Source organism: Dermochelys coriacea, chromosome 6, assembly GCF_009764565.3.
Source record: "Dermochelys coriacea isolate rDerCor1 chromosome 6, rDerCor1.pri.v4, whole genome shotgun sequence".
Lineage (NCBI taxonomy): Eukaryota > Metazoa > Chordata > Testudines > Dermochelyidae > Dermochelys > Dermochelys coriacea.
The window spans coordinates 13,726,440-13,744,823 of record NC_050073.1 but is presented as its reverse complement, the minus strand read 5'-3'; the positions used below and the strand labels follow the sequence as shown (position 1 = coordinate 13,744,823).

Genomic DNA, 18,384 nt, shown 5'->3' with positions numbered 1-18,384 from the left:
CAACATGAGGGGGAAAGGAGTCCAGGAGAGCTGGCTGTATTTTAAAGAATCCTTATTGAGGTTACAGGGACAAACCATCCTGATGTGTAGAAAGAATAGTAAATATGGCAGGTGACAAGCTTGGCTTCACAGTGAAATCCTTGCTGATCTTAAACACAAAAAAGAAGCTTACAAGAAGTGGAAGATTGGACAAATGACCAGGAAAGAGTATAAAAATATTGCTCGGGCATGCAGGAGTGAAATCAGGAAGGCCAAATCACACCTGGAGTTGCAGCTAGCAAGAGATGTTAAGAGTAACAAGAAGGGTTTCTTCAGGTATGTTAGCAACAAGAAGAAAGTCAAGGAAAGTGTGGGCACCTTACTGAATGAGGAAATGGTGGAAAGTTTTTTTTCCACCAAATGCATCCGATGAAGTGAGCTGTAGCTCACGAAAGCTTATGCTCTAATAAATTTGTTAGTCTCTAAGGTGCCACAAGTACTCCTTTTCTTTTTACTGAATGAGGGAGGCAACTTAGTGACAGAGGATGTGGAAAAAGCTAATGTACTCAATGCTTTTTTTGCCTCTGTCTTCACGAACAAGATCAGCTCCCAGACTGCTGCACTGGGCAGTACAGCATGGGGAGGAGGTGACCAGCCGTCTGTGGAGAAAGAAGTGGTTCGGGACTATTTAGAAAAGCTGAATGAGCACAAGTCCATGGGGCTGGATGCGCTGCATCCGAGAGTGCTAAAGGAGTTGGCGGATGTGATTGCAGAGCCATTGGCCATTATCTTTGAAAACTCATGGCGATCGGGGGAAGTCCCGGACGACTGGAAAAAGGCTAATGTAGTGCCCACCTTTAAAAAAGGGAAGAAGGAGGATTCTGGGAACTACAGACCAGTCAGCCTCACCTCAGTCCCTAGAAAAATCATGGAGCAGGTCCTCAAGGAATCAATTCTGAAGCATTTAGAGAAGAGGAAAGTGATCAGGAACAGTCAGCATGGATTCACCAAGGGCAAGTCATGCCTGACTAATCTAACTGCCTTCTATGATGAGATAACTAGCTCTGTGGATGAGGGGAAAGCAATAGACGTGTTGTTCCTTGACTTTAGCAAAGCTTTTGACACAGTCTCCCACAGTATTCTTGCCAGCAACTTAAAGTAGTATGGGCTGGATGAATGACTATAAGGTGGATAGAAAGCTGGCTAGAATGTCTGGCTCAACGGGTAGCGATCAATGGCTCCATGTCTAGTTGGCAGCCGGTATCAAGCGGAGTGCCCCAAGGACCGGTCCTCGGGCCCGTTTTGTTCAATATCTTCATAAAAGATCTGGAGGATGGCATGGATTGCACCCTCAGCAAGTTTGCAGATGACACTAAACTGGGAGGAGAGGTAGATATGCTGGAGGGTAGGGATAGGATACAGAGGGACCTAGACAAATTAGAGGATTGGGCCAAAAGAAATCTGATGAGGTTCAACAAGGACAAGTGCAGAGTCCTGCTCTTAGGACGGAAGAATCCCATGCACCGCTACGGACTAGGGACCGAATGGCTCGGCAGCAGTTCTGCAGAAAAGGACCTAGGGGTTACAGTGGAGGAGAAGCTGGATATGAGTCAACAGTGTGCCATTGTTACCAAGAAGGCAATGGCATTTTGGGATGTATAAGTAGGGGCATTGCCAGCAGATCGAGGGACGTGATCATTCCCCTCTATTCGACATTGGTGAGGCCTCATCTGGAGTACTGTGTCCAGTTTTGGGCCCCACACTATAAGAAGGATGTGGAAAAATTGGAAAACATCCAGCGGAGGGCAACAAAAATGATTAGGGGACTGGAATACATGACTTATGAGAAGAGGCTGAGGGAACTGAGCTCTAAACAGGGGAGTTTGAGTGGGAGTTTGCAAGGGGAGTTTGGATTGTGGTGCTTGTTTGGGGTTTGCTTTTGCTGGGGGGTTGTGGTCTTTTTGGTGTGGCTTGTGTTTCCCAGATTAACAGGATTTAGGTGGGAAGGAGATGACAGATACAGAGGCAGCTGTGGGAGTGACTCCTGCAGTGAAAGACACATTGAGGATGACTGGATGTGGAAGCTGTGGTATGTACATGATCCTGGAGGGGGGAACCGGTAAGAGTTTTTTCTGCATGAAATGCCGTCTGATAGAGCTGATGGAGGAAAAGATCCGAGGTTTGGAGATGCAGGTGGAAAGTCTGGTTGAGTTTAGGAAGGGGTTTGAGCAGATGATGGAGCAAAGATATGAGGTATCTGAAGGGAAAAGCTCAGACTCACAGATGGAACCAGGGCTGGGGAATTTTGAGGAGAGACTGGATGAGGAAAGTGGTCAGTGGAAACATGTGACTCAAAGAACCAGGCAGAGAAAAAGACGGGCTAGTGAAGGAGAAATAGAGCTTAGGAACAGGTTTGCAGAGTTGGAAAATGAAGAAGGGGCTCAGCAGGTACTTGTTGAAGGTGGAAGGGTAAGGAAGAGAAGAGAGGCTAGCCCTATAGAAAAAGGGGAAGAGTCAAGGGAGACTACACCAAATATGAGCCCCAGGAGGATACAGGATGGGTTGAAGAAGATTGTAAGGGAAAATAGGAATGGAAAGAACTTGCAGCCAGAGAGAACAGGGGAGACACTGGAGAATAGCACTGTCACCAGGAAAAGGCAGGTCTATGTGATCAGGGACTCTTTATTGAGAAGAATAGACAGGCCTGTAACTAGAGCTGATCCTGAGAATAGAAGGGTGTGCTGTCTTCCGGGTGCTAAGATACGGGATGTAGACCTGAGGTTGAAAAGGATCCTAAAGGGAGCGGGAAAGAATCCCCTAATTATCCTTCATGTGGGAACAAATGATACGGCTAGATTCTCGCTGGAAAGTATTAAGGGAGACTATGCTAGGCTGGGGAAGACGCTTAAGGAAATTGAGGCTCAGGTGATCTTTAGCGGGATCCTTCCTGTTCCTAGAGAAGGGCAACAAAGGTCTGACAAGATTATGACTGTCAACAAATGGCTTAGGCAGTGGTGCTATAAGGAGGGCTTTGGGATGTATGGCCACTGGGAGGCATTCACGGACAGAGGTCAGTTCTCTCGGGATAGACTTCATCTCAGTAGGGAAGGAAATAGACTTCTAGGATCGAGGCTGGCACAACTGATAAAGAGAGCTTTAAACTAGGAATTGGGGGGAGATGGATGGGAGATGTCCAGAAAATCTCCACGCCAGATTTTAGCATTGAGAGGGAAGAAGATGAAGTAAGAATAGATACAGCCGTGGGTAGGAGAATGTATATAAGGAGTGAGGGTGGTGTGGATACTAGTCTAATAGGTTATACTGGATGTAGAATGACTGTGCCTAATAGGGTACAAAATGTGAGCGAGGCCAAACAGCAAAAATTAAGATGTTTGTACACCAATGCGAGGAGTCTAGGTAACAAAATGGAGGAACTAGAGCTACTGGTGCAGGAAGTGAAACCAGATATCATAGGGATAACAGAAACATGGTGGAATAGTAGTCATGACTGGACTACAGGTATTGAAGGGTATGTGCTCTTTAGGAAAGACAGAAACAAAGGTAAAGGGCGTGGAGTAGCATTGTATATCAATGATGAGGTAGAATGTAAAGAAATAAGAAGCGATGCAATGGATAAGACAGAGTCTGTCTGGGCAAAAATTACATTGGGGAAGAAAACTAGTAAAGCCTCTCCTACGACAGTGCTTGGGGTGTGCTATAGACCTCCAGGATCTAATTTGGATATGGATAGAGCCCTTTTTAATGTCTTTATTAAAGTAAATACTAATGGAAACTGCGTGATCATGGGAGACTTTAACTTCCCAGATATAGACTGGAGGACCAGTGCTAGTAATAATAATAGGGCTCAGATTTTCCTAGATGCGATAGCTGATGGATTCCTTCATCAAGTAGTTGCTGAACCGACTAGAGGGGATGCCATTTTAGATTTAATTTTGGTGAGTAGCGAGGACCTCATAGAAGAAATGGTTGTAGGGGACAATCTTGGCTCAAGTGATCATGAGCTAATTCAGTTCAAACTAAATGGAAGGATTAACAAAAATAAATCTGCAACTAGGGTTTTTGATTTCAAAAGGGCTGACTTTCAAAAATTAAGGAAATTAGTTAGGGAAGTGGATTGGACTGAAGAACTTATGGATCTAAAGGTAGAGGAGGCCTGGGATTACTTTAAATCAAAACCGCAGAAGCTATCGGAAGCCTGTATCCCAAGAAAGGGGAAAAAATTCATAGGAAGGAGTTGTAGACCAAGCTGGACGAGCAAGCATCTTAGAGAGGTGATTAAGAAGAAGCAGAAAGCATACAGGGAGTGGAAGATGGGAGGGATCAGCAAGGAAAGCTACCTAATTGAGGTCAGAACATGTAGGGATCAAGTGAGACAGGCTAAAAGTCGAGTAGAGTTGGACCTTGCAAAGGGAATTAAAACCAATAGTAAAAGGTTCTATAGCCATATAAATAAGAAGAAAACTAAGAAGGAAGAAGTGGGGCCGCTTAACACTGAGGATGGAGTGGAGGTTAAAGATAATCTAGGCATGGCCCAATATCTAAACAAATACTTTGCCTCAGTCTTTAATAAGGCTAAAGAGGATCTTGGGGATAATGGTAGCATGACAAATGGGAAGGAGGATATAGAGGTAGATATTACCATATCAGAGGTAGAAGCGAAACTGAAACAGCTTAATGGGACTAAATCGGGGGGCCCAGATAATCTTCATCCAAGAATATTAAAGGAATTGGCACCTGAAATTGCAAGCCCATTAGCAAGAATTTTTAATGAATCTGTAAACTCAGGAATAGTACCGAATGATTGGAGAATTGCTAATATAGTTCCTATTTTTAAGAAAGGAAAAAAAAGTGATCCGGGTAACTACAGGCCAGTTAGTTTGACATCTGTATTATGCAAGGTCCTGGAAAAAATTTTGAAGGAGAAATTAGTTAAGGATATTGAAGTCAATGGTAAATGGGACAAAATACAACATGGTTTTACAAAAGGTAGATCGTGCCAAACCAACCTAATCTCCTTTTTTGAAAAAGTAACAGATTTTTTAGATAAAGGAAATGCAGTGGATCTAATTTACCTAGATTTCAGTAAGGCATTTGATACCGTGCCACATGGGGAATTATTAGTTAAATTGGAGAAGATGGGGATCAATATGAACATCAAAAGGTGGATAAGGAATTGGCTAAAGGGGAGACTGCAACGGGTCCTACTGAAAGGCGAACTGTCAGGTTGGAGGGAGGTTACCAGTGGAGTTCCTCAGGGATCGGTTTTGGGACCAATCTTATTTAATCTTTTTATTACTGACCTTGGCAGAAAAAGTGGGAGTGTGCTAATAAAGTTTGCAGATGATACAAAGCTGGGAGGTATTGCCAATTCGGAGAAGGATCGGGATATTATACAGGAGGATCTGGATGACCTTGTAAACTGGAGTAATAGTAATAGGATGAAATTTAATAGTGAGAAGTGTAAGGTTATGCATTTAGGGATTAATAACAAGAATTTTAGCTATAAGTTGGGGACGCATCAATTAGAAGTAACGGAAGAGGAGAAGGACCTTGGAGTATTGGTTGATCATAGGATGACTATGAGCTGCCAATGTGATATGGCTGTGAAAAAAGCTAATGCGGTTTTGGGATGCATCAGGAGAGGCATTTCCAGTAGGGATAAGGAGGTTTTAGTACCGTTATACAAGGCACTGGTGAGACCTCACCTAGAATACTGTGTGCAGTTCTGGTCTCCCATGTTTAAAAAGGATGAATTCAAACTGGAGCAGGTACAGAGAAGGGCTACTAGGATGATCCGAGGAATGGAAAACTTGTCTTATGAAAGGAGACTTAAGGAGCTTGGCTTGTTTAGCCTAACTAAAAGAAGGTTGAGGGGAGATATGATTGCTCTCTATAAATATATCAGAGGGATAAATACAGGAGAGGGAGAGGAATTATTTCAGCTCAGCACCAATGTGGACACAAGAACAAATGGGTATAAACTGGCCACCAGGAAGTTTAGACTTGAAATCAGATGAAGGTTTTTAACCATCAGAGGAATGAAGTTTTGGAATAGCCTTCCAAGGGAAGCAGTGGGGGCAAAAGATCTATCTGGCTTTAAGATTCTACTCGATAAGTTTATGGAGGAGATGGTATGATGGGATAATGGGATTTTGGTAAGTAATTGATCTTTAAATATTCAGGGTAAATAGGCCAAATCCCCTGAGATGGGATATTAGATGGATGGGATCTGAGTTACTATAGAAAATTCTTTCCTGGGTATCTGGCTGGTGAATCTTGCCCATATGCTCAGGGTTTAGCTGATTGCCATATTTGGGGTCGGGAAGGAATTTTCCTCCAGGGCAGATTGGAGAGGCCCTGGAAGTTTTTCGCCTTCCTCTGTAGCATGGGGCATGGTTGACTTGAGGGAGGCTTCTCTGCTCCTTGAAGTCTTTGAACCATGATTTAAGGACTTCAATAGCTCAGACATGGGTGAGGTTTTTCATAGGATTGGGTGGGTGAGATTATGTGGCCTGCGCTGTGCAGGAGGTCGGACTAGATGATCAGAATGGTCCCTTCTGACCTTAGTATCTATGAATCTATAACTGGGATTGTTTAGACTGTGGAAGAGAAGAATGAGGGGGGATTTGATAGCTGCTTTCAACTACCTGAAAGGGGGTTCCAAAGAGGATGGATCTAGACTGTTCTCAGTGGTAGCAGATGACAGAACAAGGAGTAATGGACTCAAGTGGCAGTGGGGGAGGTTTAGGTTGGATATTAGGAAAAACTTTTTCACTAGGAGGGTGCTGAAACACTGGAATGCGTTACCTAGGGAGGTGGTGGAATCTCTTTCCTTAGAAGTTTTTAAGGTCAGGCTTGAAAAAACCCTGGCTGGGATGATTTAGCTGGGGATTGGTCCTGCTTTGAGCAGGGGGTTGGACTAGATGACCTCCTGAGGTCCCTTCCAACCCTGATATTCTATTCTATGATTCCATAATTCTTGATTCTTCTCCGAACAGCACAGAAGGGGAACAGATGCAGGCAGAGTCTCAGAGGTAAGGGGAGGGGTCAGGCAGGAGGCGAGGGAGACAGCAGGGCTGGTCAGGGTGCAAAGGATGAGGGGAAATAGCTGGGATAGACCACGCCAAGCAGGCTTTCCTGCAGCCCTGACTCTAGAACACAAAGGGGGCTCTGATTCAGCAGAGGCAATACGTGAAATGTGGCTAAAAGAAAATATCTCTGTTGTGCCATTATAAGAAACCTGTGGGATTCCCTGCAGCAGGGCAAGGCTGATGGCTTGAAAACCACGTAGGAACATCTGACAGAGGTTTACTCTGTCTAGTGGATACAGCAGGGAACTGGGTGTCTGGACACCTGGGTTCTACTCCTGTTCCCTGGTTGACCTGTAAGTCGTGCTGATCTCTCACTGTCTCCACTTCTCTGGGTGTGTCAGAGAGGATGCTACAGACCCACTTTAATCCGATGCTTTGGCAGCCTCATGTCAAGGGTGTGCAAAGGGCAGAAGAGCAGGCTGGATTTTTGCACCAGGATCAGCATTTCAAGAGCTCTCAGTTCTCATGCTTCAGGGCAGCAGCTTGCCCAGGAAGAAATGGCCCCGGCCTGATTTGTCCAGATTAGCTGCATTCTGGAGGGAGGTGGGGTTGGCCCTGATATCTAAACCACCTGGAAGTGGCCTTGGCTATAGACAATCCATTGCTCTGTCCTGTACAGAGTCTGCAGTTATCTGGGGCCAGCACAGGGCTCCATTAACGCAGGTCTCTGCGCATAGCATGCCAGTCTTTCCACACCCTGAGCTAATTGCGGGCATATGATAGCCATGCCAGTGCTGTTGCTGTTTCCCTTGCATCCTGTGGCTGCCAACGCCTCAGGAAAGGGGCAGTGATCGGTCAACGTCACAGTTATCGCAGTGAGGGGAAATGAAGTATCACTGTCAGGTGGTGAAATATGAGCTTTCCCTCCGCCGGGCTTGCGTGCTGCCAGGCCTGGCTCGGAGCCTGCCCGAGCCCTGATGGCACAGTCCTGGAGGAGCAAGCCAGCCCCAACGTGCTTCTCGCACTGCCCTTGGCGAGGGGTGCTGCATGGCGCAAGGCAGGCCCCGGGAAGGGCTGGTGCAGCAGCAGTGCCCAGGTACCCGCCAGCCCCAGAGGCGCTATAATGTCAGGAGCAGCTCACTGTGCTCAGACGACAGCCGGACTCTTGGCCCCGGAGATTCCAGCGGGAGCAGGGCCACATCCAGTTCAACCACCCCCAGCCCCGGGCTCCATCCAATGGGCCGGCCCCCACGGCCTTCCAACGGGGCAAGGCCACCTGGAGACCCAACCCCACTGCCACAGCATCCTCCTTACTCCCCACCTTGTGTTATCTCCCAGGGTAGGCTGAGCGGAGCCCTACCCCTACTCTGTGCTTCCCAACAGGGCAATGCCAAGTGGGGGCTGCCCCACACCTCCTTCCATGTGCTTGCCAAGAGGGCTCCTCATGGGGACACCCAGACAGCGTGGTGGGCGTTCCGACCCAGGGATCCCGTCAGAGATCCCCACACACATCACCAGGGGGATGGATCCATACAAACCAACACACACATGCCTACATGGCTTCCAAGAGCACAGTCCCCTAAGGACTCCTGTTTTTACTTCCCATCAGGGCCATCCTATACCCCCCTGCCCGCACAGGTTTCCCACCAGGGCAATCCCCCCTCCCTTCACAGGGCCCCTGCCTCCCTCAGGGCACCCTCTGGGTCTGGACAGCATCAATGGGGAGACCCCTTTGCCACCTCAGCTCCAGGGGCAGCAGGAAGCCATGCAGGGCGATCCCAAGGTGCATCAGCCCCCTCCCCTGGCATGCACACGACTCCAGCCTCTAGGTGCCTCCAGCCCAGAACCGGAGCTGCTAGGAACTCATTTCCCATTTAACAGAGAGAGAGAGAGAGAGAGAGAGAGAGAGAGAGAGAAGACAGGCCAGCCTGTGATTACCATCTGCTCATCCTCCTGGCTCTCGTTGGAGTCCTCGGCCTTTCTCTGCTGAGCCACCGCCTGGGCCCCGGCCACACGCCTGCCAGCATCTGTCACCTCACCCAGCCTCTCGCCATCTGCAAACAACAAACAGACGCAGCGGGGGCACATGAGACTGCAGCACCCACCCACCGCAGCCCTGGGGAGACGGGAAGGGGACTCTGCCCCACAGCGCAGTGCCAAGAAGTGCCCAGGTCTGAGCTACCAGCACCACCACCTGTGTCTGTCGTGGGCTCAGTCCACAGCCCCGTCCATAGCCAGGGCCAGTCTGTTCCTCCTGCAGCTGCCACCTTCCTCCCAGCACCACAGAAAAGCCCTGGCTGACATTTTCAGACTTGGGTGCCACATGGGGGATGCCCAAATCAATGACCTAATTATCAGAGGCACTAGCACCTGGGGGTCCCACTGGCCGCAGGGGCCCATGGAAGGGGCCCCTCGCTGTGTATCCGGCAGGCACCAGGATGCCGGATGGGACACTCTCCCAAACCAGAGTCTAACAGGGCAGGGACCATCCTTCCATTGTGGGTCTGTACAGCGCCTTGCACAACAGGGTTCTGGCCCAGGACTGGGTTCCCGCAATACAAACAGCTGGATCCCATTTCACCCCCCGTGGTGCTCCGCTCCTTGCACCCCCAGGGGGTAGGGCCTGGCATAGGCAGTTGTCAAACGGCTAAGAGAATCCAAGGCTGCCAGTTAGGAGTGGGGGTCTGAAGGAACTGGAGTCTCCTTAGGATAAGAGGGAAGGTCCTCTCATGGATCGGTAACTGGTTAAAAGATAGGAAACAAAGGGTAGGAATCGATGGTCAGTTTTCAGAATGGAGAGAGATAAATAGTGGTGTCCCCCAGAAGTCTGTCCTGGGACCAGGACACCATATTCATAAATGATCTGGAAAAGGGGGTAAACAACGAGGTGGCAAAATTTGCAGATGATACAGATTACTCAAGATAGTGAAGTCCAAAGCAGACTGCAGAGTGTTACAAAGGGATCTCACTAAACTGGGTGACTGGGCAACAACATGGCAGATGAAATTCAGTGTTGAGCAATGTAAAGTAACGGAAAACATACTCCCAGCTCTACACCAACTGATGGGATCTATCTTAGTTGTGGATCTCTCCTCACAGGGAAGCTGTTCCAGACCCCTCAGCATTTCGGTTGCCCTTCTCTGTACCTTTAACAATTCCGCTCTTTGGAGCTGGAGCGACCAGAACTGCACACAGGAGAGTTACGCAGCTCACGCCCTCTCTGAGCACCCAGGGGCACCAGTGGAAACGCTGCACAGTGGGACCCGCACCAGAATCTATTGCCACAGCCTTCACCATCCACCAGCAGCCTCCCGAAACACTCTCCCCCACCCGCTCGGCAAGATGCACCGGCACCAGAGATGCCCCCCAGCACCCATCCACCCCAGCTCCCTTGTGTGACTGGCAGATAAAATCAAATCACACTTACCTGGGTGACCAGAAGGACCCCATGAGGGGGCACTAGCTAGAACCAGAAGCAGCTGAGGGAAGTGCTGTGACACCCTCAGGGCTGCTTCATCCATGACCTGCTGCATCACCTGGGTGCTCAACTCAGCTCTGCTCATGAACCCCAGTGCTAACCTGCAGCCCCCCCGTATCCCAGCCCTAGGCCCCACCCAGCTCTGCCCATGTACCCCAGTGCTGACTTGCAGTGCCCCCACCCTCAGCTATCCCAGCCCCGAGCCCCACCCAGCTCTGCCCATGAACCCCAGCTGTAGCCTGCTACCTCCCAACCCCACAGCTTTGCCAGTGGCCCCAAAGTGCTCCCAGGCTCCCCTGCTATTTCAGTGGTGGCCCCTCCTGAACGCAAGCTGCCAATTAACTTAAATGGGACCAGGACACACGTCAGGCTGGGCCGGGCCAGGATGTGGTCTTGGGGCCCTGGGAACTTTTGCCAAGTTCTGAGATTATTTTTGGTGCAGAGCTGCTGTGTCCCGGCTGCTCTCTGCAGACGAGGTCTGAGCTCAGCAGCCACCACAAATGCCTCCTCAGACCACCAGCCGTGCTTGGGCCACCAACTTAACCCAGCTGCCCTGGGCTCTCTCAGCCTTTGGGCTGGACACACAGGGGGCACCAAGAGAAGCAGAATCTGGGACAGGTGGCAATACCCAGGCCCCACTGAATAACTTTCAATGCCCCGCCCGGAGCAGCTGCTGTCACCTGCTGGCCCTGCCACCGCCTTGAAGGGGGAGCCCCCTGCACCTGAGACGTCCTGCCTCACAGCAGACACTGCTGGGGTAGTATCAGGACCAGGTGAGGGCACGGAGCATGCAGCCAGGGTAGGGCTAGAGCAGCTGATGGAGAGAGGGGGCCTCCCCAGGACCCAGACAGTGTGGGGCAGATGGCATGTGTCTCTGGGGGCTGAGCACTCGCCTGGAGAGGGGCTGCAGGGGAAGGGGTTGCCCTGGTCCCGGGAGGCATGTGCCTTGCAGACAGTGGGGCTGGCCCTGGTGCTCGGGGGAGGAGGCAGGGAAGCAAAGGGCACTGCTCTTGGCCAGGGCTCCTTCACCACATCTGCGCAGAGCGGCTTGCAGCGGCTCATCAGTGTCAGGTTTAATTACACCTACGGCAGCCCAGCCTGCAGCCCTGATGTAAGAGCAGGGATGAGCTGCAGGCTCCTGGCTCCATGGCTGAGCATCCAGCCCCAGAGATGGGCAGCGGGGCCCCCGTGCACCCAGCTGGCCAACCCCTGCCTGTCCCACAGCACTGCAGCACTGAGGAGGCAGCACTTCTTCTAACACTCCTGTTTCTCCCCCAGCTATCCCCAGCAAGGCACACAGTGGATTCCCCGGGCCCGACGGCCCCTGGGTTCGCAGCATCCATCACCCCCCACGCCCACAACCAGATCCCCCAGCCCTGACAGCCCTGGGGGCGGCAGGAGCGCAGGGCTCGGGCTGCGTTGCTTACACAGCCCTCAACCGACACTCCTGTCCCCTGGGGGCAGGAAACATCCTGCATGGGCGACTGCCGCGGCTGACCCCGCACCCAGGCTCTGATCGCTGAGGCCGAGTGGGACAATCCCAGCCCTGCCCCTAACCCCCTTCTCAGTGCCCTGGGCTGGGAAGTTCGCCCCACCCTGGGGACGGTGAGAGGGGAAGGCCACAGCAGGTTTCTCTCTCTGTCCCTTACGTCGCATCCTGAACCTGAGAGGGGTGCGGAACAGGGGCTCCTTCCCAGTGCAGGCTTCTCTGGCCTTTGGGGCGGCAGGCGGCCAATCCAACTGCAGCAAGAGCATCCATTTTGGGTTTCGGATGACCCCGCCTGCCTGCGGCAGGCTTCCAGGGAGAAGGGACAGCAGGAGTGGCACATCAAACCCGCCATGGCAGCCACCGCACTAAGCACACTGGAATCTAGAGAGGCAGGTACAGCCCAGGGCTTGAAATTCCCCCTCCCCCTTTAGTAACGAGCCAAACAAAGAGGAAACCGGCTTGGGGCTAGAGGGGCCTGGACCTATGGGATCCTACAGGGCTCCAGTCCTTTCTGATCCGCTTCCTTCCCATCCAGAGGGGGCCTCCTAAAATGGCTCCCATGCCCAGTGTCAAGACAGGGCCCCAAACTCCATCCAGGGCCACACCTTGGGCACCCGCCCTGACCCTTAAACCCCAACAGGCGCAGCCCACGGAAGCAACGCTTGCTTTCCCAGCATGCCACACTCCACTGGGACACCAAGCAATCTGCTGCAGGAGGCTGAGCATGGCCGGGCGGGGCCTGTGGTCTCCCTGGGTCCCAATCTGCAGTAGAGATGGGACTGAACCAGAACCCTGGATCCTATGGGGACGTTTGGATCCGATGCAGACGGGGCTCAGGCCCTTCCCAGTTCCGTGGGGCTCTCTAGGCAGCACTCACTAGGCAACATGAGTAGCACTGAGGAGGGGGGGCAGTCACCCCAGCCAGGGTCTGGAGAGCATTTCTCAGCCTGCCGGGGGAGGCTTGGCCTCAGCAGCCGGCCCGGCTCTGCAATTACATATTGGCAGGAGAGAGCTCTCCTGCAGGAGCCGAGTCTCTTTGCCGGAGAGCCCCCATCGTTCAAGCTCACATTTACCACACCTTAGGGAAGGAAGGACTCAATCAATTGCTCCTGGGAGGATGACTCTGCAAACACAGCTCTCACTCAGGCTAAGTGGCCTGGAAAGGGCTGCCCTCTCTGGGCATCAATCCTGGTCTCAACCCCGGCCTTGGAGGTGCTGGGGGAACAGCAGAGACTCTCTCTGAGCTGGGGATCCATGGGGGGCTGCCACCCCCGCCCCATTCACACCCAAAAACCAGACAAGCCCCCAAACTCTCTCTGAAGCGTCAAGGCTCAGGCTTCACACAGGAAAGCACAAGCTGCCCCCCGTGTCTCCTCTCACCAGCCCAGGTGGGCCTTGAGCTCCATCCCACTAGATGGGGAGAACCCCTGTCCGGATGTGTGTCTAGCGGTCAGACCAGGGGCAGGATTCTGGGGTTCCAGGCCCACCTCTGCCAGTGCTTCCGCTTGAGTGGCAAAACAACCCTTGACGCTGGTTGGAGTGGAGAGCTTCGAAGCAGGCTCTCAAAGGAGCCCAGAGCCAAGTGTCCAGTTCCCAGGGCATCCTTGACAGCAGAGCTCTCAAACCGCTCCGTGACAGCGTGGCACAATAATTATTTCCAAGCTAAAAATTTCCCTCCAGAGTTTTTCTTATACTGATCCTTCTGCTCTGCTGAGCAAAGGGAGGTTTATACAAAAGTCTCTACTTACAGCATTAAAATAATCTGCTTCCCAAGAACAACATAGCAGGGATTTTGAAAATGGATTAGCTGTTCACTAATGCACCCTCCACCCCTCCGACCTGAGTAACTGACACCTCAGAGCCTTTCCAATGAACAGGAAGATTTGGAACCCAACCAGGGTTGCTAGGAGGGGGAAGTGAGGATCACAGTGGGCAGAAGGCAGGAGAGTGAGGAGTTTGTTTTCATATAGCAGAGTGGGCAGAGCCAATTGCGGAGCTGCCTGGGTGTTTTTGCGTAGAGGAACCATATGAGGCGGGTGCTTAGAACCCGTGATCGCCAGCATAAAGCTGAGTTTGATGCTCTGCTCCACGAATGCGCCTGATGTAGAGAGAGCTAAATGGCCATAAACTAGAGAGAAAGAGGCAGGTCATTGGAAACCAGCGGGAGGCACCACGTTCCCACACGTCACTTTCTCGCTCAGAGGTTCAGCTCCCCCGCCACCCTCAGAGTCACATTGGCCGGCTCTACCGGCTGCAGCTAGACCTCACTGCTTTCCACACCCCTTGCCCTTGCGGAAAGCGCTGGACCCTCTAACCTTCTTTTAAAGTCAATTTAATACAAGTGCCAACCCAGCACCCATCAGGGCTCCCCGCTCTCCTGCACCTCTCACAGCCCGTCAGCTGCCCCAGTGAGCAAAATGCCGCCACTTGCCCTGGAACAAAGGGCAACACCGGGCGCCCAGGAATGAGGGATCAAGCCCAACGGGTGTCACGGACGCCGTAGCTAGGCCTTGCAGAGCCTTTAGCACTGGGGAGGATGCCCTTGAGGATCCTGCCTGGCAAAAGTATGGCGATAGAGAAGTGCAGCTGAACGGGGCTGACCCTCGCTGGGGGTCCAGTTCAAGGGCCAGGCAGAGGTTCAGGCAGGCCCGTATCCTGGCAGCACTGGTCCTGGCAGGCCTGCTCTGCTCCAGGAGAGGAGTGACGGGGGGATGGATGGGCAGGGACTCCTTGGCTGCTGTAGGTTCCTAGCCCCCACCCCGCACTCCTGAGAGAGAGACACACGCACGTGCAGCCTTGCTGAAACACAAGTTGAGTTGCCCAGGGCAGGATGTGTGCACTGCTCCAGCATCCCACCTCCAGGGTTAGCTGAGCATCAGTTTTTTGGGTGAGAGAGAGTCTGGGTGGTAGGATCTCCTCCTGGATTGTACAGCATGCAGCAGAACAAGCCTGCCTTCCCCACATCTATGCCAGGCCCCCTATGGGCACACCTACACTGCAAAAAAAGAAAAAAAAAAAGACTTGTGGTGCCGAGTCTCAGAGCCTGGGTCAACTGACTCGTGCTACAGGGCTAAAAACAGCAGTGTAGATATGGGGCTCGGGCTGGAGCCTGGGCTCTGAAATCCCATCGGGGGAAGTGTCTCCGAGTCTGAGCAGGGACGCCCACATTGCTATTTTTAGCTCCATAGCACCAGCCCCGCAAGCCCGAATCAGCTGACCCAGCCTTCCGAGACTTGCTGCAACGTGATGATGGAGTCTCCTGTCGAGTTTGACAGATGAGCTACAGTCAGTTATTGCGGGTCCTGAGATGAGACACCGAAGACCAATTTCAGACCTGCAGCCCCCATCTGCAAGTGCCACAGGCAAAAACAATTGTCAATGAATATGCACCTCGCACATCTTTCCTTGATTGCAGCAATGCACTAGCTCTCGAAGCTTTCAGTCCAAGGTGGCAGAGTGGCTGCCATTGGGTCTTGGCGTGGGCTGAGGGCTCCCAGGTGTTGAGGCCAATGCTGCAAGGCTGGAGGTTGTCCTTGAAAGCGTCTTTGTAACAGTTTCTTGTTCTATTCTGCAATTCTCCATAAAAGATGGCCTTCGGCATTCTGCCATCACTCATACAACCCACAGGAGCGCACGTCTCAGCTGGGCGCTCGCCATAAAAGCTTCTATGCCAGCGATGCGACAGCACTCAGGAACCTCAGTGTTTGGAACCAAAACTTGCCATTCAATTCCCATTATCCGCCACATACATCATAGGTGGAATTGGGCCAAGCATTCCATGTGGCGTTGATAAGCAGTCCACGTATCACAGCCGGAGAGGAGTGCGGTGACAACAATGGTGTGGTAAACATCTATTTTTTTGCATTCTGACACCACGTTCGTTCCAGAGACAACCCAGACGTATTCCAAAGGCTCCAATGGCTGCCCCAGTGAGCTTCATAATGTTGCCAGCAATCCCTGCATTTTATGAAACGACACTGCCTCAGCAGCACAACTGGTCAATTAGCTCGAGTGGTACCTCGTCGATGGATACAACTGGAGGAGTTGCAATACTTCCAGGTCAAGGCTAGACCATGGCTTCTGTCTTCTGCAGGCTGAACAGTTTGCTGCATGCACAAAGCAGTCAGGAAGGAAAAAACGTCCCTGAGGTTATTGGCCAGTACAGCACAATCAGCAGCAAGCAGTAATTCCTGAATAATTATCTTCATAACCTTTGTCTTCACACACAGGCAATGCAGATTCTAGTCACCTCCATTCATACAGTACTGCATATAAATGCCACAATCAATGTCTCTGAATGCATGTATTAGAACAGCTGCAAACACGATACTAAATAATGTCCGCGCAAGAACACAGTCTTGTTTTCCTCCATTGGTAACAACAAAGGGAGCTGAGAAGCAGAGTGGGTGAAGGACAAGAACCTGCACTCCTGCATGAACAGATTTAACAATGCTGACAAACTCATTGTTGGAACCGAACTTGGAGGACAGTCCACAGGCCATCTCGAGTTACACAATCAAAGGGCTTAGTAAGAGCGACAAAAAAGGTATATAGCTCTTGATTCTGCTCATGACATTTCCCCTGAATTTGGAGGAGTGCGAAAATCATGCCTGAAGTACCGCACCCGGTGCAGAAGTCACACTGGCTTTAGGCAGCATCTTCTCCACGAGTTGATCAATTAACATGACTCCGGCGAGTATCTTTCCTGCATTGGCAAGGAGCGAGAGGCCTTGATGGCTACTGCAAGAAGTCTGATTGCCTTTCCTTTTGTCCAAGTGAACAGTGTTTGTTCCTGGGGCACAGCCTCCAGTCCCCAAAACTTAAGTAGAGGCCAGTGAAGTCCCTGATTAGCTTGTGGCCCCCACATTTGAAGATCTCCCCAGGAACACCCCCTGAACCTGCTGCGTTGCCGTTTGGCATTTGCTTGACAGCTGTCCATATTTCAGAGACGTTTGACAGGATTGAGAATTGGCCTGGAATTAGAAGTTGTTCAAGACCACCAGGTGCTGATGCTAAGGTGGTGGCCAGTGACCACTTCTAAACCTTGTTGAAGTGCTCAGCCCACCTTTTCAGAATTTGCCCGCGACTGGTCAGTTGCAGTGATGCATCTGCACTCCAGACAGGGCTGATACCACTAGATGGTGGGCCACACGTGGTCTTCAGCTCAGCAAAAACCTGATTGGAGTCTTTTTGGTCTGCTGCTTATGGAAGTATTTTCCACCAGCTCCCCTTCCCATGGCGAAGCTTAGCTCGCACACTGCACTCTGTATGGGAATAAGCCATCTTTTTAAGAGATGAGTTTTTATTGTTTATCTAACAATGAGTGAAGAGCAGGCAGGGAGGTCAGCAGTTGCTTTATCTCATCAGATCAGTTCCGATTAGATCCTCTTCACAAAGCCGAGGACATCTTTAGACACACTGAACACCATTTCCTTAAAAGACGACCAGGCAGAGTCAGTGTTTATTGTATCAGATTGAGAAAGTGCGTTGAGAACTTCAAGTTTTTTAACAAGCCCTGCACGCTCAAACTTGGCTACTGGAGATTGAGGATACCGTCACTGTTTTAATTGGAAGCTCAGTGTCATTTTACATCTCACAAGTTGACGATCAGACCACACGGACGCTCCCGGCATTGCATGGGTGGTCCTGATGGGGGTGTTGGTGTGCAAAGACAGTCAGTTAAACGCCAATGACCAGAGCAGGGATGCATCCATGTTGCATGGTGCTCTGTTGTTGTTTTGTGCTTTGTTGCAGTGTAGATGTACCCCGTATGACAAACACCACACCCTGGCCACTCCTCATTTCCCAGCCTGCTCTGCAGTCACAGGAAGGAGCTAGTAGGCAGCCTATCCTGGGCGAGACCCCCTGCTGTCTGATGTGTGCACTGCACCCAACTCACATAGCGGGATTAGAAGACTCCTAGACAGTAATACTGAGCACCAGTGTGGTGGCACTTGGCAGGTTCAAAGCATTGTACAAACGCCAGTGGATCCTTGGGAGGAAGGCAGCCTCCCCCCACCTCACAGATGGAGAAGCAGACCCAGGAAGGGTGAAGTGATGGGTCCCAGCCACACAGCAAGGCAGGCTCAATGTTGGGATTAGACTTCGCCACTTGCTGGCTCCCAGCTTGAGTTCAGACTGCCAGGGCCCACACAGCCTCCCAGGGGTGATGCCAACACCTTGGTGCAATTCGCTTCCTTCTTCCCATATGGCTGCTGTATGCTCGTCTTTTGCAAGCCTGATGCAACACACATTCCCCCTCGTAGAAAGCCCCCCCTCACCTCTCTCCCCCCTGCCACTGCCTGCCCCAGTAGGAGACTCCCGGGTCTGTCTGAAGAGAGATTCTCTTTCTTCTCCCCTAGCAAATACAGCTGCAGCCTGTGCTG

The 18,384-nt window shown here is 51.4% G+C and overlaps 1 protein-coding gene across 2 annotated transcripts in view; it reads right to left on the bottom strand.

The window, feature by feature from the left end:
- Positions 1–18,384, bottom strand: part of B4GALNT4 (beta-1,4-N-acetyl-galactosaminyltransferase 4) — a 139,314-nt gene that overhangs the window by 59,788 nt on the left and 61,142 nt on the right. For both annotated transcript variants that reach the window (XM_038406117.2, XM_038406118.2), the window contains exon 2: positions 8,970–9,085. In XM_038406117.2, coding sequence (XP_038262045.1) covers positions 8,970–9,085 — 116 coding nt within the window. The remainder of the gene's footprint in view (positions 1–8,969; positions 9,086–18,384) is intronic.